The following is a 22,826-nucleotide window of genomic DNA, read 5'->3' as shown; positions in this document are numbered from 1 at the left end:
ATACATAGACATAACAAACACCATAAAAACACACCAAACAATAATAGTAAGTCAATCATACGTTCAAGTAGAAGTGTTTAAAAAACTGATCACAACAGGTATAAAAGAGCTCTTGTATCTATTTGTCTTACATCTCTTGGGCACAAATATTTATTCGGTCTTTTCACTTATGTATTTGTATTAAGTTTTGGTTGCAGAACATTTGGTGCATTTCTTAATTCCTTGACTTTCCATGCAGACTTGCTTCTGAATGATATGCCAGAATAACAGTATTACATTTTACGTTTTTGCATAATAGTTTGATAGGCATGAAAAATGTTTAACAAAGTTGGCAAGATAAGGTATACCATAACTGGCGTGATTTGCACTCTCACTGTATGTTCCTCGCCCATCTCTGCAACCAGGCCAGGGTGCGGTTAACCAAACTGCGCCCAGGCATGGTACAGCGCGATTACTGTACATTAGTCAGGCGAACCAGGGTTTGGGGGTTTGGATAGTGTGGTTTGGATAAGATAAATAAATAAATCCCTGACTCAAACAGACCGCTTTGATGTGTCTCAATTATATTGGTAGGCATCATGAATCAGCTGACCATTATCTGACTACAATCTTATTGATGTGGCTATAACTAATGTTATCTTTGATGTATGGTTTTCAATAATGAGGGCATATCAAGCAACCTGTCCACGTCACCATCTGCCTACTTTACTTTGTACCAAGTAAAGATAAATTTTCACCAAAATAATGTAGTTTGAAATTTTTAAAGGTTAGTGGCCCAGTGACGATTTTCTGACAGTGTACTGGTTTGCATTGACAGCTAAATGTTAAAATTAGTAATAAATTTAACCTATTACAATTGCTGTTTTGTTTAAAAGGAATGTAAGGTATTCCTTTCTGCTGCTACAGTACTCATGCACACACTCTCTTTCTCTCTCACTCCCTCCCTAACTGATTCTCACTCTCCCACTTTTTTCTTTTTCTTTCTGTTGTGTTGGATTATAAAGAGGTTGGTGTAAAGGATGTTTCTAGGTCACGGCACTCCTTGTTGATGCACCGTTTCCTAAGGGTTGTACCAGTGCTGCATTATAGTTTAAGCCTGGGTGTCATCACAATACTTCCAGCATGCTTTTTATTTGCTTCATCATCAGGTGTTACATGAAACGTTAGACAAAAATGGCAAATGTGAGGGAGCAACACATATCTGACCGCTTCCACTGCAATCCAAAGCGGATTGATTTGTATAGGGCGGATGATTTTTATAATTAGACTGCTTTGATACACCCAAAATTTGGCTACGTGACTGGTTATCAGCATGAGATGACTGCCGGTTATTGAGTGATCCATCACCATCAATACAATTCTTTGTGAAGGTTATTGTAAAGGGGTGAAAGAACGCTGGGCACCTATTCGTCAAACGGCCCTCTTTATCAAATGTATAGGCTGATATCATGGTCAGTATGAGTTAGGTGTAGGTGATAGGTATAGAGCACACAGCCATTTAAAATCTATGTTGAAGTTTGTGAGGCTGGAGTATCTAGAGAGAGAGAAAAGAATATCTAGATATTCTAATATTGGTGGTTATGTTTCCCATTTTGTTGCTTTATCAACTGTGTTGTATTACTGTATTTATTTTGCAAACACGGTTTCATTTAACTCTAATAACGATATAAACCATTACATAGAGTGCCGCAGGGATGACATGCATTTTTGTAGGCTAACCCGGAAGTTAGCGGGATACTGATTCCCTCGCAAAAAAGGCAAATCATTTTTACCATGGACTTTTGGATTATGGCAAAAAATAATCTCTGTGAATTTTATGACACACATATGAACACAACTTTTATGAATCTGAAGTCAGAACTTTGCTTTTTATATTTGTAGGAAACGCATTTACACTTGAAATTTCATACAATTTGCATTCATCTGTGAAGATAAACTTGTTGGAACTTCACATATTTCCTAATGTTTTTATCCAAGTATTTACAGCTGAATATTTTTTGTATGTGCAATTTCTGGGAATTAAACATACACTGTAAAAAATGTTATCAAATCATCATATGATTTTCTGTTACTTAAACTTAACTAATTAACTTAAAGGGGACACATCATGAAAATATGACTTTAAATGCTATAATTGGGTCCCCAGTGCTTTTATCAACCTAGAAATTGTGAAAAAGAACAACACAGTTACTTAGTTTTGGTAAACCATTCTCTGCAAGCATTTGAAAAATAGGTCATTGAAATTTGGCTCCCCTGGTGATGTCAGAAGGGGATAATACCCAAACAAAGCACTCCCATTTAGTGCAGAGATCAGCTTATTTTCATTTACAACCGCAAATCAGAAAAAGTTGGGACACTGTAGAAATTGTGAGTAAAAAAAGGAATGGAATAATTTACAAATCTCATAAACTTATAATTTATTCACAGCTTACACATCTGGAAAGGATAACATATCAAATGTTAAAAGTGAGACATTTTAAAAGTCATTTCAAATATTGGCTCATTTTGGATTTCATGAGAGCTACACATTTCAAAAAAGTTGGCACAGGTTGCAATAAGAGGCCAGAAAATTTAAATGTACATATAAGGAACAGCTTAAGGACTTATTTGCAAGTTATTAGGTTAATTGGCAACATGATTGGTTATAAAAAAGCCTGTCAGAGTGGCAGTGTCTCTCAGAAGTCAAGATGGGCAGAGAATCACCAATTCCCCAAATGCTGCAGCGAAAAAAAGTTTCTAAAAAAAAATTGCGAAAGAGTTTGAAGTTATCATCATCTACAGTGCATAATATCATCCAAAGATTAAGAGTATCTGGAACAATCTCTGTGCGTAAGGAAAAACCATACTGGATGCCCCGTGATCTTCAGGCCCTTAGACGTCACTGCATCACATACAGGAATGCTACTGTAATGGAAATCACAACATGGGCTCAGGAATACTTCCAGAAAACATTGTCGGTGAACACAATACACCGTTGCCAGCTAAAACTCTATAGGTCAAAAAAGAAGGCATATCTAAACATGATCCAGAAGCGCATGCGTTTTCCTTGGGCCAAGGCACATTTAAAATGGACTGTGGCAAAGTGGAAAACTGTTCTGTGGTCAGACTAATCAAAATTTGAAGTTTTTTGGAAAACTGGGGCGCCATTTTATTCGGACTAAAGAGGACAAGGACAACCCAAGTTGTTATTAGCGCTCAGTTCAGAAGCCTGCAACTCTGACGGTACACATCTGGAAAGACAACATCAATTGTGAAAGGTTTATCCAACGTATTCTCCCATTCAGATGTCGTCTCTTTCAGGGAAGACCTTGCATTTTCCAACATACTGCATCAATTACAACATCATGGCTGTGTAGAAGAAGGATCCTGGTACTGAAATGGCCAGCCTGCAGTCCAGATATTTTACCCATAGAAACATTTGCCGCATCATGAAGAGGAAAATGCGACAAAGAAGACCTAAGACTAGCAACTAAGCCTGTATTAGAAAAAAAAATTCCAATTCCTAAACATTGGTCCTCCTCCAGCTGTTCCTTATGTACATTTATTACACGGCTCTCTGGAATGCTTGATTCTGATTGGTCAGTTGAGACATTTGCAGGTTCGTTCTTTTCAAATAATAACCGCTCCAAAATAATAACGCATAGCCGGACTACTTGCACGAGTAAAATTTTTTTATTTCCCAATAACTACCGGCTGCCTCTACATTATCCCTTACTTAACTTCTCCGGCCTCTTATTGCTACCTGTCCCAACTTTTTTGGAATGTGTAGCTCTCATAAAATCCAAAATGAGCCAATATTTGGCAAGACATTTCAAAATGTCTCACTTTCAACATTTGATTTGTTATCTATATTCTATTGTGAATAAAATATGAAGTTTAATGAGATTTGTAAATTATTCCATTCCTTTTTTACTCACAATTTCTACAGTGTCCCAACTTTTTCTAATTTGGGGTTGTAAAAAGACACCAAAAACGGCAGATTTTTGCTCACACCTACAAAGTGCAATTTTAACATGCTTTAATAAATTATCTGTGGGGTATTTTGAGTTAAAACTTCACATACACACTCCGGGGATATCAAAGACTTATTTTACATCTTAAAAAAATATCATAATATGACCCCTTTAACAAAAGGATGTAACTGTGTTGCTAAAACAACTTTTATTTTCTTTTACAGGTTCCACATTTTCTAAAGCTGACCTTATGGAGACAGAAAGGAGTTTTAAAAGCATACGCTAGTGAATTTCAACCAGAGGCCAAAATCAACAATATCTTGATGATAAGCTAGTTTTTGACATTTAAGTACTGGCCAGCCGTAAGGACACAAAGCGGCAAGCGTCAGCTGCCAGTCATCAGTAGAAGGACACCCAAGATTTGTGATTAGCGGCTAACCGCTTGCATTAGGTGGTTAGCGTGTGGAGTCTATTAGAATTTCTATGGGTGTTTCGACGGTAGACAACACGAATGGGACACACCAACTTTCACAGACATCCTGAATGGGAGAAGGAGTGAGCATGGACAGCCTTTCGGAGTTTGGGAGCCTTTGTCCGTCCTCACGGAGGGAATGGGAGTGAGTCTACACTTATATGTACACTTACAATACAGTAGATTAGCATGCCAGAAAATAAAACTTTATTGACTGACCCACACATGTCAGGATGCAGGATGTTATTTTAGCTAAGGAAGCAAATCGGGATTAGAATAGTTCCATAAGTACAATAAAAGTAATCCTTATGTCATATGGCACTGTTGCAAGTTTAATGAACACCTGTCAGGAATTAAAATGTATGAAAAATATTTGTGATTTATATTAAAGAATAGTTTACATTGACGTGAGGGTGATGTTTCATTTTAATGTGATTTCTAACCTATTCAGCAAGAGACTGTATTGATGCCTGCACGTATGAATTTTAAAGAAAACATTTTCCTCTGGTTTTAGCACAAGCAGTTGTGTGGATGATTTAATGGATGAAGATGAGAAGGACAGAGCAAAGAGGTACTGTCCTGTGTGTGCGCTCTACTCATAATGTCGTGAGATATTAGTAAGCTGCCACAGAAGACTGTAAACTTGTGAACTTCAATTATGTGCAGGGACTATCAGGAAATCACACCTACCACATCATCTTGTCACACTTTTACTCGATACAAAAGCCCTCCTCATGATAGACTGTCTAAAACTGACATTGAGTAGAAAAGAGACTGAAGAAAATAGCAGGTAATGAAAGGGGTTGATGGATTTTACCTCTCAGCATTAAAGGGAACATACAAATAATACTTTTCCTGTTTTTATGTGGCAGGGAAATACAAAAATCTAGAAATGAGTAGCTCAAATGCAAAAGCCTCTAAATGCCAAAATTGCTTAAAATAATGATATTAACCGAATGTTATCCAGATCAGGTCATTCATAAATACTGCTTTATTGACAGGAAGTCTGATAAAAAAATGCTTATTTACAAGATGCATTCAAAGGGTTTTGCATTTTGTGTTTCAAATGTAAGAGTTTGCATGATATGTCCTGCATAAAGTAACGGTTAACTCTACGGATGTTTTTATAATGCAAGTACTTTCTTTGTTACTTGACCTTAATGCTCTATAGTCATCTAAAGCCCTTGTGAGGAATGAATGACGCACACTTTGATGTGTAGGTGTATTTTCAGGGTCACTATGCCAGTGAAAGTAGGCCATTGAAAAGTGTTTTATTCCATTTTTATATAATTGTGTAGTCAGCATGTGTGCATCGGTTTGTCATGCTTACATGTCATCCTCTTCTGTATCTTACATGCAGATAATTACAAGCACTCTTATCTGTCATAAACAGTTCAAGTATCATCTCTCTCTGTGTTTCTCTGCAGGGCATCCCGTAATAAATCAGAGAAGAAGAGGCGAGACCAGTTCAATGTTCTTATTAAAGAGCTGTGTACTATGCTGCAGGGTCAGGGTCACCCCCGTAAGATGGACAAATCCACCATCCTACAGAGGACCATTGACTTCTTGCAGAAACAGAAAGGTCAGAGAAATTGTCAAGGTGTTTCAAATGCTATTGGTTGGAAATTATTCTGGTACAAAATAAATCTCTGGATGCTGTCTGTTACTATAGATAAAATATTATTTGATGGAAATTATCGTCTTTTTCATTGTTATCTAGAATTTATTACTTTGGTCTTCCCAAGTTTTACGTCCAGTCATAGGTTTTAGTCCTATAATTATAATAGTATTTATGTTGTTTGATTTGTAAGTACTGAATTAAACCAAAGCCTTTTTAAGTAGAAGACAAGGTCTAAAAATACCTTTCTTGTTACTGTTTCTTGGCAGGATTTTCTTACTCATCTTTAATTGAATGATGCTGAAAGTCTGCGAACAAGTCAAGCTTTTATTTCCCACACAAAATGATAAAAATCCCCCAAGTGTTTGTAGCTTTCCAACAATGAAATGAGAATGGCTGCGGTTGCTGCTGTTGGCAGATCAGTTATAGGAAAAGTAATTCACCTTGTATGTCTTTGATTTGAATCGCTCACCTCACATAAGTGAGGGCCAGATTATAATATGATGATATCATGTCAATTTAAACCATTGTGTAGCTGTAACTAGTCAACCGGTGCAATACAGAGATGTCTTATTTGTTCCGCGCAGCCAGTCGCAAATGGCAATTGAAACTAAGTTTTTATTTTGGACCTTGGTTAAAGGAAAAAAACACAGTTTTTCAATATTTTACTATGTTCTTACCTCAACTTAGACAAATTTATTCATACCTATCTTTTTTCAATGCATGCACTTTTAATCTTTGTACAGCGCCTCGTAAATGTGTTAGAACTTAGCCTAGCCCCATTCATTCCTATGGCTCCAAACGGATGAATTTAGAAGCCACCAAACACTTCTATGATTTCCTTATTTAAAAACTGTTACATGAGTAGTTACACGAATAAGTTTGGTGGCATAAAATAAAACTTTTGTTTGGATCCTAAGGAATGAATGGGGTTAGGCTAAATGCCAACACATTAAAGAAGCGTTGTACAAAGATTAAAAATGCACGCATTGAAAAAAGATAGATATGTATTAAATCATCTAAGTTGAGGTAAAAACATAGTAAAATAAGGAAATATAGTTTTTACTGTATCTCTTAAGCACCAATTTGGATTCGAAGAGCAAACAGCTTTTAAGCACGTCACCATCTCAACACCTTTGTATGCCAGGAGTCGTTCTGTTACAGGCCCAGATCCTTTTCCTGTCTGAATCCAGGGCACAGCTGTCAGGCTGTCTGCCGAATGTTTAATGGCAACACATTTTGCTGCTTTGACAAGTTGCCATGTCCAACTTCCCCCATAATGCCCTGCTGCTTGATTTCCATTTTTTCCGTTTTACACATTTCATCCAAACCTATGAATCAATTTTCCAGAATTCCACAGTTGTGATTTTTGTTCTCACAGCATTCCCAAAAGTTTTCCCTGCTTTGATGTTTCCCAGAGATCACAGCCCAAACCGAATCCTGTGAGGTCCGGCAGGACTGGAAGCCCTCTTTCCTGAGCAATGAGGAATTCACCCAGTTAATGCTGGAGGTAAAGGAGTCATGTAACCTTCATACTGTAGCTACTTCAACCACGTTTCGTGTTTTCCTAATCCTGTGGGAATACTCTTCCCCATAAGCTGTAGTTAAAGGGATAGTTCAACCAAAAATGAAAATGCTGTCATTATTTACTCCCCCTTATGTTGTTCTAAACCTGTGTGAGTTTCTTTATTTTGTTGAACACAAAAGAAGATATTTTTTTGATTATAGATTAGAGATGGGCATGATTAATCGACGATCGATAATTGATCGTTAAGAATTTAGTCGATGACTTTAATTTGTTATTGATTAATCGAATACTTTTTTTTATCTAATGCAGGTTGCGTTGCCTAGCGTAGCGTGTGTCTTGAAGCAATTAAATGAATTTCACTGTGTGGCAGCAATTCAACATTTTACCACCAGGGTGCAATATTTGACACCATACTCCGTTATCTGTGACCTTCTGTTTTGATTTAAAAAAAATAATAATGAAGAGGTCATGATTTTTTGGAACAAATGAAGTCTCTGTTTAAGAATGCGGCTCGCAGCTGCAGGTTCCGCTGCTTTAGAGCACCGCATATTCAAGAGCATATATGTTCCATTTGTCTAACTAAATGTAGTTTAACTGTTTGCCACAAGTTGATCTTGTAATAAAGGTCTCATGGAGGAAAACGCGCTGTATTTTTGTATTCAACATTTTTGAATTATAAAAGTTAAATAATTATTTTTATGATAAAAATATTAATGATTAATCGATAGTCGATCGTTAATTCTCCCGACGATCGAATGCCCATCCCTATTATAGATGGTAAGCACACAGTTGACGGCATAGATATGTATAAAGGATAGATGGCTTACGGCGGAGTCTCTAACGGCATCACCTGGCGGCCATCTTACCTCAGACAGCTCACTCACTCGTAGCATTGAGTTTAATGGTGCAGGTACTTTTAAATGACCATAACTTGCTCAATTATCTACCGGTTTTCAAAAGGTTTGCTTTTTTACAAACGTTATTAACGTGGCTATAATTCTGGATGCTTTAACATGTTTCATGATTTTTTTATTTATTTTTAGTAAAAGTATGTAGGTACATTTTTGAAGTTTATAACAAAACCAAACTGTTTGAAAATCGGTAAAAAATTAAGCAAGTTATGGTCATTTAAAAGTACCTGCATCATTAAAACGCAATGCTACGAGTGAGCGAGCGCCCTGTGGTAAGATGGCCGCCAAAATGCGGACGTTCCACTCAATTGGCCAGCAGCGAGGGTGAGACATCTAGCCTTTATACATATCTATGGTTGTCGGTACCCAGTGACTTTCATAGTATTTGTTTTTCTTGCTATGGAAGTAAATGGGTTCTGTAAACTTCCATCATTTATCAAAATATCTTCTTTTGTTTACAGGTTAACTTGTACAGGTTTAAAACAACATGAGGGTTAGTACATGATGACAGAGTTTTCATTTTTGGGTGAACTATACCTCTAAGTACTGGGCTGTCAACACGTCATGTATTTTACTAAGGTTTAAGAAGCCTCACAGCATTGCTTCAGGCTAAAATGTGTAAGAAAAGGGAAACACATTACAGATAAAGGAAACTTGTACTAGTCAGTGTGAGCTTGACACTGTACCTTGCTTAGAACTGAGTTTATCTACAGTTTTACACACACACACACACACACACACACACACGCACACACACACACACACACACACACACACACACACACACACACACACACACACACACACACACATTACATTACTTGCTGTGAATACAAATGTCTGTCAGCAAATCCTTTGATTCTATTCTTTAAATTTGCTCTCAGTTATAGTTCAGTGAAAATAAAAGCCAAAGCTGTCAAACATCAATCATTGGCGGCATGTGAAAATGCATTAAAACCAAGTTTCAATATGCAGTCAGTGAAGAACACTTTCAGGGTTTTCACAAGATTTCAGGGAATAGTCAATTAAATTTTAGCGTTTTCATCACTCAAACTAATGGAATGAAAAAATATGCATGAGTTTAAAAACACATGAAAAATTTATGACATGATTTTAATTTCAAATGAATTATTTCGTTAATATACCAAGAAGAACTGTCACAGTGAAGTGTAACTTTTCTGCTAAATCCTAAAATCTTTTTTTGTTTTGGTAATGGCAGGCATTGGATGGCTTCCTGATAGCTCTTACTACAGATGGGAACATCATATATGTGTCTGACAGCGTCTCCTCTCTCATTGGCCATCTGCCGGTAAGCGTGTATGTGGGGGATTCAACAACTGATTGCATTAATTTTTTTTTTTTCAATTCAATTTTATTTATATAGCGCTTTTCACAAAAGTCAATTGTTTCAAAGCAGCTTTACATAAATAGAAGCAGTGAAAAGCACAGAAAAACGACAGATAGCACAACAAAATATCTAGTCAAAATTAAATTGACTAGATATTTTTTTCTATATAAACATGAATTCAGTACTTCTGTAAATGCTGCATTTTAATGCCTACCATGCTGGAAAAACCAGCATACCAGCAAGACCAGCATAAGTTGTGTCTTGGTGCTGGTATGCTGGTGACCACCAGCATCAAACCAGCATAATTCCCATGCTGGTTTAATGCTGGTTTTTCAGCAGGGTAATTGGCCAAACTCATGTTGTTAGTAATGCAGTTGTCATGCTTTTCTAAACTTGGATAAGGCGGCCCACACAGAGCAGATTTTGTGTAGGCTGTGGCAACAGTCCTTAGGAATCGCTTAATACTTTTTACACTTTAAATTAGAACTTTAATTGCTGTTTTTTATAGTATCTTAAAATCATGAAATGTCAAGTGCTTTGTCTCATGGTGATCTTCTGAAAAATATGAAGTGGATGGTCATTGCCAGTTACGTGGCTTCAATTATTACAAAAAATGAAATGTAATTTTATTAGGCTGAAACAACATATCTTTTCTTTTAGTGCAAATGCAGTAAGATATATCCATATGTTTTAGATTTACATTGGAAATGTACCGTCTTATTTATTGTGTTGCATCACTGTCTTACCATCATGACCTTTGACCTTATTAAACCTAGTAGAGCAAAGACGAGGGCTTAGCAGATCTATGTTGATGAACAGGACAGACAGATTTCATGAACCGCTTAAGGTCATTTAAAGTTAAGAGATGATGCTTGGATGGAGCAGCATTAATGGAACATTTTAGATATGTTGCACGTAAATGCTCGGCATTGTGAGAAATTTTGCACTGTGCATTGCTGATGGAGGAGACCAGGGATTGATGTTACCATGGATACTATTATGTTTCAGTCAGATATGGTGGACCAGAACATTTTGAACTTTCTGCCGGAGCGAGAGCACGGTGAGGTGTATAAACTTCTGTCATCACACATGCTTCTGACGGAGCCTACCGCTGTCGACCTTATCAACAGCAGTGAGTGTACATGCACACAGATATATCAATTTAAAATGTCATACCAAGTCATTTTTGGGGGAAATTTACTTAAAACATAGCAGATTTAAGTGCAAACAAAGACTCCAGTCATTTCAGATGACCTCTATAATAATGACACAGTAGATTCTCTTTGATTGGCTGTCTGTAATATGCTGCGAGTCAATGCTCTCTAATTGGCTAGCTGCATTGTGCTCTATGATTAGACTCTGAAGGCTAAGTATAGAGTCTCATGGTGTGCAGTGTACAGATTATCCGTTACAACACTCTGATAATCCCAAACATAGCTCTTACCCTGACCCCAATCCCTGAGACAGAGAGAGACTGGTAGAAATAAACTGAATAAGAGAGACAGAGAAATAATAGATCAGACGATCGACTGGTCACACTCAGTTCAGTATACACACACACACACACACACACACACACACACGCACTGCTCGTGGTCTGTCAGGTCATTGTACTCTATTTTAGGCTAATCTTTAAAGCCACACTGGGGCCACAGCCATAACAGAACATTAAAATCAATCTTGCATGTGTGTATGTATCTTCTTGACAAACTGTATTGCTCTGTTTCAATAGCTGCTAACAATCTCTGCTTTCTTTCCCCACCTATGCTTCTCTCTTTCTTTCTCTTTAATCACCACCTTCTAGATGAGACGCACATCGAGTTCTGCTGCCATTTAGCGAGAGGGAACGTCGACCCAAAAGAACCGCCCACTTATGAATATGTCAAATTCGTTGGAGATTTTAAGTTTCATAACAATGGTGAGTTTCTTACATCAGCCTGTGCCACTCGCTGCACCAACTGAGACACTATTAATGATTGTATTTTTGAATGTGAAAGCAAAACGGGTCGCATTATTTTGCCTGAATGGATTACAAATACTGATTAGTGGTCGACTGAGATGTTTTTTTATGACTGATACTGATATTAAGAAAGCAGATTGGACATTTGTTATGCATAATATTTATAAATATACCCTTTTAAACTACTTTTTTAAAACAAATTTACAAGACATTATTAATGTGGATCTGACACATTGCAGGGCTCGAAACTGCGACCATTTTAGTCGCATATGCTCCTGAAATTTAATTGGCGAGACCTCAAAATATATTTGGGAGCGTTTGTGCGAATGCCAATGATTGTTGTGGTGCAACCTGTTTTAATTTCTTTATGAAACGTTACTGTGAATAGCGACAAACAACTTTACACGGATAACTTAGTTTTGTGCTCTTTTTAGCATCTAAGGACACGAATACATGAAGTTCATATTCAAAGATGCTGTCAGATATACGCAGATTTTTGTTTAATTGAGAAATGTGATTGTCAAATACACACTGACAACCCATCAAAATAAAAGTCAGTTAAAGTTGACAGAAATGTATTACTATTGTTAAATAAAATCTACTTTTAAAATAATACAAATAATGATTTTCAAATATTTTTATTACTTAAGTAATAATCACAGTCAAAAGATTTGTACTTTTTATTTTTAAATGTAAAAAAGTGTGTTAAGTAATATAAATGGTATTTATAAGGCTCCATGAATCTACAAGTTTTAAGCATATTTTAAGCATAAAAATGGGCCAAGCACAAGTCAAGTGTGTGGTAAATATTTTAAGTTTGATTCAAACTTTTAAACTTCAGGATGAAGTTGTGGTGCTCATATAATTTTCAAAGTATGTATCTAAATTTTTTGCTTGTGCTCCTAACTTTTAAATTTGGGAGCGCCAGTGCAACCTACTAAAAAAGTTAATTTTGAGGCCCTGCATTATCTCGCTTATTACGCCTATTTACCTCATAAGTAAAGTAAGTAACATTTAAATACTGATTTAAATATTTGTATTTTTCAAAATAAAAGTCAGTTATATGTAATAAAGTTGACAGAAATATATTACTGTTGTAAACTACTTTTAAAATAATACAAATAATGATTTCAAATATTTTTATTTCTTTAGTAATATAATCACAAGTCGAAAGATTTGTACTTTTTATTTTTAAATTTAAAAAAGTTTTGTTATGCAGCATAAAAAAATTGTATTTTATTTGATTATTTGAAAAAAGATAAATTATTACATGTTATAAATTCATTTTATTAAACATGATGTTTGATAAGGGAAATGTAATTAATCACTTAAGAAAATGAAAAGTGAAAATACAGAATCCAGAAAAAATAAAACCAGAAAAAATGGGATTTGTGAAAATAAAAAACTGAATTAAAAAAACATAATTTAAAATAATATTAAATGGTATTTATAGGGCGACATGAATCTACACATTTTAAGCATATTTTAAACGAAACATGGGCCAAGCACAAGTCAAGTGTGTGGTAAATATTTTAGGATCAAGTTTGATTCAAACTTTTTAACTTCAGGATGATGAAGTTGTGGTGCTCATTTAATTTTCAATGTATGTTCCAAAATTTTTTGCTGGTGCTCCTAACCTTTAAATTTGGGAGCGCCAGTGCAACACTCTAAAAAATGGCTGGGTTATTTTTGACCCATAATGGGTAAATATTGGACAGAACACGTGCTGGGTTAAAAATTGACCCAATGCAATACCGTGTGTTATTAGTTTTGAGAGCGGAAAGCATTCCAACGACACATTAAAACCAAACATTATGATTATTGATGCAAATGTTACCTGATTTGACTGGAGGCTGTGTCTTTGTGCTGCAGTGCCTCTGTCTTCATGTAACGGCTATGAGCTGGCGTTTCCACGCACACTGCAGTCCTCACTTGAGGAACAGATCTGTCTCGTAGCCACGGTGAGACTCGTGACCCCCCAATTCTTAAAGGTAAGAGATGACCTTCTCCCATATTCATACAAATGCACAAAATCAATATAGCACATAAAGTGCTTGTATTCACCATTATCTGAAAGAAAGGACATACTTATTGTGTGTGTGTGTGTGTGTGTGTTAAAGGATCTGTGTAACGTGGAGGACGTATGTGATGAATTCACCTCAAGACACAGCCTGGAATGGAAATTTCTCTTCTTAGATCACAGGTGGGTCCAATGCTACTATGACTTCATTCATGCAAGCGCCTCTTCTCTTGTTCTCCATGGGCACTTCATTTAGATTTGTGATTCTTCCTGTTGATGTCATTCGTTTGATTCATTCATCAGTTGCTGACCCATTTACATTTGTTAATTCAGACTTTCCACCGTCTCATAGCCAGCTGCGGGGGCAGAGATGTTGTCGGACCTGTGTGAGTCAGTTCTCACATACATATTTAATGTGGTCTATTTTTTCGGCTGTGTCCATTCATAAATACACGGGTAAAGATTATCTACTTAGAATGCATTTGTGACCACTCGAGAGTTACATAACTGCATGCGTGTTAGGAACTGGATGTCCTGTTCCCTACAGATCTAAAATTGGACATTCAGTCTTATAAAACTTTTTTAGGTGAAGGACGTCATTTCTGACCCGCTAATGTCAACAATTGGAACTGCAAAAATAATGGTTTTCAATGTTACGCTCCCTCCTGTCAAGACGATTTACATCATTGTCATTTTTTGTAATTTGCATAATGAGATGGAAAAGGGGTAAAATATTTAACATTGTTGTGGAAACCACAAGCTCAGTCTTGACTGCATTTAGTCTCATACATACATATTGTATGGGTGTCTCTCCTTGGTCTCAGACTAAGAGGACTATGGATTTTATGTCATTTAAGACCGGCCAAAAACGTATCCTCTTTTGCACCAATGAAAACAAGTCCAAAAGAATCCATAGCAGAACTGTTGTGCATCTTCGGGCAACACCCAACACAAGACGTTGTATTTCAGTGTATTATTTTATTATGATTTTATAATGTATGGTTATGTGGATCATTTTAGATGATTTTGAGTAGTCTGGTCTTGGTTTTGACTCCTTTGTAGGGTTCCCATGGGTCCTTGAAATCCTTGAAAGTTTGTGAATCTTGGGGAAAAAATTAAACTAAGGCCCTGGGAAGTTTTTGAAAATATACATACATAGATACAGGTCATTGAAAGTGCTTGAATCTATTGTATCCAAGATGTTTTCTGAAAAAAAAAATCGATATTATTCCCTGTGTAGTGTAGGATAAAATTCTAGACTTTTTAAGCACACATGCTAAACTGTTCGCTTTAAATGCTTATATCTTCTGTATACAAATGTTAATTCATACCAAAATGCTTTTTTTGCATAGTTGTGTTTGACAAATGAAACATCTCGGGTTACGTATGTAACTGTTGTTCCATTAGAAGGGAACGAGACGCTGCGTCTCCCTTGCCATACTTCCTGCGTCCCTGTAATGCCGTCTTTGGCAATATTTCAGATAGCGATATACTTCCTGGCTCCCGCGTCACCCTGCCTTTGTCGTGAAGCCTCATCATTGGTTGAATTTGATATACACGTTCAGACACACTTACCCTTGGAGGCGTCCCCAAAGTGTCACCGCAGTGACGCAGCGCGAGTTCCCTCGAAAGGGAAATGTAACAATGTATCTATTCAAGGTAACGCAATGTCCCTTGCTCTCACTTGAAATGTGTCCCCAGATTTAGTCCTTGAATTTGAGGGTATTTGACCTGGAAAGTCCTTGAAAGGTCCTTGAATTTGAAGATAACTAAGGTGTGGGAACCCTGCCTTTGGGCCTGATATCGTCTCGGTCACAATCTTTCAAAGTTTTGATCTTTTGTCTCGACACACTCTGGTCTTGGTTTAGGTGGTCTTGAATGCAACACTAGTATCAAAACATCAAAGCATTGTTAACTCGCATGAGATGCTGACATATCAATAAGATGTTATTTTATAACCCCAACTTGCCACCTGGGAGGAGACACTTGCACTGTCAAAATAAACTAATCATGTCTTCCTATGAATAGCGCTACAGTGGCATCTTTAATAGGAATATTTAGTTTTTATGTGATGCTGCATCCACACTGCTTGAATCTCTGGTTGCTATGGCGATCGGTGTCTTATGAGGGCATGGTCATCCTGAGCATCATTTTAGTTCCTTCGGTCACATGACTAAACAAGAGGTTCATGATGGAAGTTCATTAGGATTTAATGCACTTTCACATGAATTTAAGGAAAAGCTCCAAGCCTAAAAATGACAGATGTGTTTGCCGTTATAATGAGATTTCAGACAGTATGCACTGAACGTGTGTGTGTGTTTGTGTCTGCAGGGCCTCTCCTATTATTGGCTACCTGCCGTTTGAGGTTTTGGGGACATCGGGTTACGATTACTACCATGTGGATGACCTGGAGCTCATTGCTCAGTGTCATAAACAATGTAAGTTCTATGTCTCTCGCTCACTTTTTCTTTCTTTCTCTCTTTTCAAACTAGGTCAGTCTTGAAACAGTGTTGTTTGTGTGAATCAGGAGGTGAAAAAAACCCTGTTAGAAAGTCTCGGATGTTTTCCGCTCACTTTGCGTCTGTGTGTATGTATTGCAGTGATGCAGTGTGGGAAGGGAAAATCGTGTTACTATCGGTTCCTGACTAAAGGGCAGCAGTGGATCTGGCTACAGACACACTATTACATCACATACCACCAGTGGAACTCCAAACCAGAGTTTATCGTCTGTACACACAGCGTGGTCAGGTAAAACCACACACAAAGTACATATGGAAAGTATGTATGTACCACCCAATACAAATTGGCATGTAAACACACATTCATTCATAGGTGTATAAATGGATACTGTTTCGAAAACTCTCACATATAGAGACATTCGGTGCTTCTCATCTTACATTTTCTTTAAAAGTTATAAATATGTATTTAAAGGTTTCAAAGCTTTTGCATATTTGTTTAAAAATAAAAAGTGTAAAATCCAAATGGTTAAAATGCAATAAATGGTTTAACAAATTGAAGCAGTTTAGCACATGGGTCTTTAACAGGGGGCGCTTGGGGGTCCATAGTGGTGTTAAATGGGGTCCTCCAAACATTGGAAAAATTAAGTTAGGCATAAAAAACGCATTACAAAGCTAATACTAAAAATAAAACTTGATTAAATGAAGGTCCCCCACTAAAACCTATTCAGTAAATTTAAAATGTTATGTAGGATGTTAACAACGTGACTGTGTTTACCTAAATGTATTGTTTTTTTATATATTTTTAATGTAAACCTTCATAAAAAGTATGATAATCCAGTCTTAATTGATCATCACTTCTCCTCTCTATCCATTAATGGGTTCTTGGCCTTAAAAGTTTGAATATCTCTAGTTTTTTGTCCTATTTGTCCACCTAGTGGTTAGTTTGAGTTATTACAGATCCCAAATTTTGGCTTTAAAGGGATAGTTCACCCAAAAATGAAAATTCTGTCTTCATTTATCCACCCTTATGTTGCTTTAAACCTGATGAGTTTCTTTCATCTGTTGGACACAAAAGAAGATATTTTGGTAAATGATGGCAAGCACAGAGTTGATGGTACCCATTGAGGTCTATAGTACTAGGATAAATAAATACTATGGAAGTCAATGGATACCATCAACTTGTGTGATTACCATCATTTATCAAAATATCTACTTTTGTGTTCAACAAAATAAAGAAACTCATACAGGTTTAAAACAACATGAGGGTGGGTAAACAGAATTTTCATCTTTAGGTGAACTATACCTTTAACTTGAGGTTAAACATTTACTAACACATGTTAGTGGCTTTTAAAAAAAAATTTAATTATAAAAAATGTAATAAATTCTTCTGTCTTTCAAATGGCTTTCCATTTTGGCTAATGTCACAAACCAATCTTTTTTTATTAACTTCTCTCCTCCATCCATTTCTGGCATGTAACACCCACTTTGTGATCCGATCATTTCCAGATGGATAAAATCCAGGTTTCGCCCCACATTTTTTCTGGTCAAATATCCTGTTTTACTCAGAAATGTGGTACATAACTGAAGTGAAAACAGATGCAAGAGCATCTGGTGTCTTTTCATGGTAGATGAACAAAAATGCTAATTTGTACCACCTCTCTTTTATCTTTCTGTACAGTTATGCTGAAGTGCGAGCAGAGAGAAGGAGAGAGTTTGGATTGGAGGAAAGCTCAGCTGACGTGGCCACATCCTCAGTCAAGGTGCTACACTTTCCAGCAGATACACACACATGCATGTTTACTTACTTGCCTCATTCAATAGCAAGGGTTTTCAAACATTTATTTCAGCCGAACCGCCTTGGCCTAAATTATTTACTTGAGGTATCCTTTTTAAGTTCCTAATTCAAGAGATTTTAAGTAAAGATTACAGTCATTTAATAGCACATTTGCATGTTTAATTTCAGAAATTTTTTTAAAGTTTTCATCAGTAGTATTTTACATAGTTATTGTTAAAGTGTTATTGGACATTCATCTTGTAATTATTTTAATTGGTACATACAATATATCTTTCCATTGTGCATATGTTATCAGTTTTCTGATATATTGTAGTGTCGTGCAGATTAAATAAATAAAATATATATATTTGTTAGTAAGTGTTTTATTTAGATTTTTATTTTTACAATTATTATATAAAAATACATTTTATGATTTAATTGTTATTAAAGGTGCCAAAGAATGCATTGAAATAATATGTTAAATTGTTCTATGATTTTACATAGAAGGTATGTAACTTTATTAAGTGCAAAAATTATCAAAAAAATTATAATAATAATTTTATAATGTCCATTTACAACCCTAGGATTTATCCTTTGAATTAAATTATCTATTTTTGCCCTGTTTAAAAGGGTCATAAATAACAATGTTGAGGTTCTGCTCTGATTGGCTCTGTTCTGTGGCTCATGCCAATAGCTCACATTAGTAAACATGTTGGGGCGTACATCTCGACTGTAACGTCCCAGTCGATGTTATGTTGAGATTGGCCTGTTTTCCATCAGTCTTTTGCATGCACAAGGTTAACATAGAGGCTCATGATATGTCATTACCATGTACAGAACTCTTATTATTCATCTATGCCAAGTAAATACAGTTTTTTATTCTATGGCACCTTTAATAATTTTTCATCAACTAACAAATTCCTATGCAAAACCACCGGGGGACCTCCTTTTGGGAATCCCTGATGTGTAGTATTGGGACTTAGTATGCAAACTTGCTACTAAACGTTACTTATGCAAGCTTAGACTGCCATAGATATATTTTACAGCAGATATAACAGATGTGTGTGTGTTTGTAGGGGCAGGAGGTGTTTTTGGACATGTGTCCTCCCTTAGATGCTCCACGGGACAGAATCAGCAGCACTCGGTCAGTATCGTCGCAAAGCTCTAGAAAATCATCACACACAGCGCTGTCTGACACAGCTTGTGAGTACACACTCCTCTACCAGCTTTTTTTTTACCATACACATACATAAGGTAATGTGAATGAAATCCTGTTTGTGTTTAGCGAACTCATCGGTGAGGTACACCGAGGCGTGCACGTCGTCGCAGCAATCTGCTTCCATCGGTCCTGAGAAGAGTTCAAGCAGAATGTCCCATAGTGGATCTAAGGTACAAACTCACACCCACAAATTCTTGGATATCTTCATTTATATGGCCAGTGAGAAAATGCGTTTGCATGGACCTGAAACCTTCCTCTGTTTGTGTGTTGTAGACCCAGATTCAGAGGCAGATCTCCTCTGTGGCTACCTCTCTCTCTCCCTCCTGCAGTCAACATTCCACCATGGTTAGTCTTGCCCCCCCTCACTCCATTTTCCTTGTTTCTAAGTAAAGCTTCAGTTTAGCGTTGGTTGTAATCGTAGAATAGAATTGCGTGGGTGTTGGCTCTGTGTATAGTGGGGTGTGTGAGTGTCCTCCAATTTCTGTGTCTGTTTGTGTGGGTTGCAGACACAAGCTGTGTACGGATTCCAGCAGCCTCAGTTAGGCGTAATGCATCAACTAAAGGAACAGCTGGAAGAGAGGACCCGAATCCTACAGGCTGACATCAAAACACAGCAACAAGAGCTGCACGACATTAAAGAGAAACTGCAGCTGGCTAACTTACAGGTACACATGCAATTATAATCATGCATTATTAGCTATTAGGCCTGGGAGGATAAATCGTGCGATTTGACTTACTATGCTTCTCAATGAATTATGGTGAAATCCCGCTACATCCAAATGCCAGAGGGTGCTCTCGTTACAAACATTTCTTAAAATATCTTCCCTCATGTTCATCAGAACAAAGAAATTTATACACGTTTATAACAACATGAGAATGAGAAAATGATGACAGAATTTTCATCTTTGGGTGATCCATCCTTTAATGCCGATGACAAGCAGGCACATACTGTATGGGTGTACCCAAACTCTTGACCGTATGTAACGTACATTCTAGCAGTGAAGTATACAGTACTTCCCCAATAGAGATTATTAAAGGGGACAGAGAATGAAAAACCATTTTTACCTTGTCTTTGTTGAATAATGGTAGTCTACCCGCATTCACAAACATACAAAAAGTGCTATAGATGCTAAACATCTCAGTCTCATAGAAATTCCTATTTTAGAAATGTCAGCCAGAAAACGGCCCAATCTGAAAAACTGATGCTTATGACATCACAGGCATCTAACTGCCCCTCCACTTTAAAATAATTGGCTACATTTTTTGAGTCAGAACAAAGTCAGCCAATCAGTAATGAGATTGCAAGTTAAGCCAGTAGGGGGAGCCAAATAGGTGCAAAACCACTTGTTTAAAATCCCCCACCCTAATAGAGCTATCTGAGAGAGGTTTTTAGGAAACTTCTAAGGCATTACAGACCCAAACAAAAAATTTTTTGTCTACATGTCACATCACAGAACAAGGATAAATACTCCGTTCAATCGTTCTATGTCACCTTTAATTGTACCGACCTAATTTATTAACTAATCAAGAGTCACAGGCTGGTTCTGAACAGTGTGTTTGGATCCGTGTGACTGCAGATGTTACTTCAGCAACCGACACAGGGAGAATTTGACGGTTCTGGTCCACAGCAGCAGGGTCCAGGCAGGCCGAGCCAGCACGGCACCAACCCCAAACCTCAACACTGTGTTTCACATACATCTCACACACTGCTCAGAGAACAGCCCAGTAGCTCATCTGCTCAGGTACAATTGCACACATATACAGTATACTAACTAAGAGACTCGCATGCCTGTGCACACAATAACGCGTTCTGTTTTGTATTTAGGGGCAGCCAAGACTATTGCAGAGTGGACACATGCAGACTGTCAGTGTTCCAATGCAGACCCACACCAGCCTGACCACGCCATTCTATAGTAATCCAATGATGTTCTCTCCCAACCACGGACACAGAACGCAACAGGACACACATTGCCAAAGACACACACAGACTGAGTACAGCCAGGATGGACAGTTACGGTAACAAAATAGCATGTATTAAAACACTAACAGGGCAGCACAGTGGCTCAAAAGGTCCCAGATTTAGGCCCCGGCTAGGTTAGGTGGCCTTTCTGTGTGGAGTTTGCATGTGTAAGCGTGGGTTTACTCCCACTGGCAAAAAAAAATGCAAGTTGGGTGAATAGGAGATACCAAATTGCTTTTTAATGGGTTACAGATTATAAAAAGTATACAGAGATGCTTGGCTTACAGAATGACGAATGCAGGGAAATTGACAGACTGATATCTAAATCAACTGAAAACCCAGCTCTTTGATTGGCTGATTGTAATAGGGGGTGTTCTCTGATTGGTAGGATGCTGCTAAACCAGCCGATGCAGACGCTTGTAACAGACAGCAGTGGAGGAGCTCAGTTTTCCCAATGCAGTTCAACTATTCAACAAACCAAGTGAGTGTGTGCTGCTTGGTGTGTTAGCAAGAGCCCTCATGACTTTAAAGGGACACTCCACTTCTTTTGAAATTATGCTCAGTTTCCAGCTCCCCTAGAGTTAAACATTTGATTTTTACCGTTTTGGAATCCATTCAGCTGATTTCCGAGTCTGGCGCTACCACTTTTAGCATAGCTTAGCATATTCAATTGAACCAAAGAGTTTCGATATTTTTCCTATTAAAAACTTAACTCTTCCGTAGTTACATCGTGTACTAAGACTGACGGAAAATTAAAATGTATGATTTTCTAGGCAGATATGGCTAGGAACTATACTTTCATTCTGGCGTAATAATCAAGAACTTTGCTGCTGTAACATGGCTGCAGGCTGCGCAATGATATTACGCAGCACCTGAAAATAGTCCCCTGCTATTGAAAGATACTAAGGATATTTTTCAGCTGCTGCGTGTCCTGCAGCCATGTTACGGCTGCCAAGTCTTTGATTATTACGCCAGAATGAGAGTATAGTCCTAGCCATATCTGCCTAGAAAATCGCAAGTTTTAATTTTCAGTTGGTCTTAGTACACGATGTAACTACAGAAGAGTCAAGTTTTAAATAGGAAAAATATCGAAACTCTTTGGTTATTTTTGAGCACGATGCTAATGGTCTAATCAGATTCAATGGATTATGCTAAGCTATGCTAAAAGTGGTAGCGCCAGACTCGGAGATCGGCTGAATGGATTCCAAAACGGTAAGAAGCAAATGTTTAACTCTAGGGGAGCTGGAAAATGAGCATATTTTCAAATATCATTTTAAAATCTAAATTGATGAATTGTCAATTGGTGTGTGTTTGTATATTATAGATATTCTCTGGACCAGCAGATGGTGGCTCCATCCTTACCTGTGCAACAGGTGAACTGTAACGCTGTGCTTGTCCCCTCCCCTGTCTTTACTTCACCAATCATGATCCCCCATAATAGTTTCATGGCCCACCAGGCTACGCCCGCCTACACGCCTCACCCGTCGGCCACTCCGCAAAGCTTATCGCTACAGCAGCCTCAGCAGTTCTTTCAGGTACATGACATGAGTCTTGTTTTGTCAGATGAACTACGAATGATTCAGAGCCAAGTCTCAAAAACTTTC

The 22,826-nt window shown here is 37.3% G+C and overlaps 1 protein-coding gene across 2 annotated transcripts in view; it reads left to right on the top strand.

Annotated features, from left to right (window-relative positions):
* npas2 (neuronal PAS domain protein 2) overlaps positions 1-22,826 on the top strand; it is a 60,158-nt gene that overhangs the window by 34,022 nt on the left and 3,310 nt on the right. For both annotated transcript variants that reach the window (XM_065250555.2, XM_073814699.1), the window contains exons 2-21: positions 4,178-4,570; positions 4,940-4,996; positions 5,853-6,007; positions 7,462-7,553; positions 9,702-9,791; positions 10,839-10,962; positions 11,635-11,748; positions 13,663-13,781; positions 13,911-13,993; positions 16,142-16,248; positions 16,411-16,558; positions 17,948-18,029; positions 19,120-19,246; positions 19,329-19,432; positions 19,536-19,607; positions 19,769-19,927; positions 20,840-21,004; positions 21,088-21,278; positions 21,611-21,703; positions 22,547-22,757. In XM_065250555.2, coding sequence (XP_065106627.2) covers positions 4,497-4,570; positions 4,940-4,996; positions 5,853-6,007; positions 7,462-7,553; positions 9,702-9,791; positions 10,839-10,962; positions 11,635-11,748; positions 13,663-13,781; positions 13,911-13,993; positions 16,142-16,248; positions 16,411-16,558; positions 17,948-18,029; positions 19,120-19,246; positions 19,329-19,432; positions 19,536-19,607; positions 19,769-19,927; positions 20,840-21,004; positions 21,088-21,278; positions 21,611-21,703; positions 22,547-22,757 — 2,367 coding nt within the window. In that variant the 5' untranslated portion in view covers positions 4,178-4,496. The remainder of the gene's footprint in view (positions 1-4,177; positions 4,571-4,939; positions 4,997-5,852; positions 6,008-7,461; positions 7,554-9,701; positions 9,792-10,838; positions 10,963-11,634; positions 11,749-13,662; positions 13,782-13,910; positions 13,994-16,141; positions 16,249-16,410; positions 16,559-17,947; positions 18,030-19,119; positions 19,247-19,328; positions 19,433-19,535; positions 19,608-19,768; positions 19,928-20,839; positions 21,005-21,087; positions 21,279-21,610; positions 21,704-22,546; positions 22,758-22,826) is intronic.

This window comes from Paramisgurnus dabryanus, chromosome 5, assembly GCF_030506205.2.
Source record: "Paramisgurnus dabryanus chromosome 5, PD_genome_1.1, whole genome shotgun sequence".
NCBI lineage: Eukaryota > Metazoa > Chordata > Actinopteri > Cypriniformes > Cobitidae > Paramisgurnus > Paramisgurnus dabryanus.
Note: the sequence above shows the minus strand (reverse complement) of the source record. Positions and strands in the feature narration are given on the sequence as shown.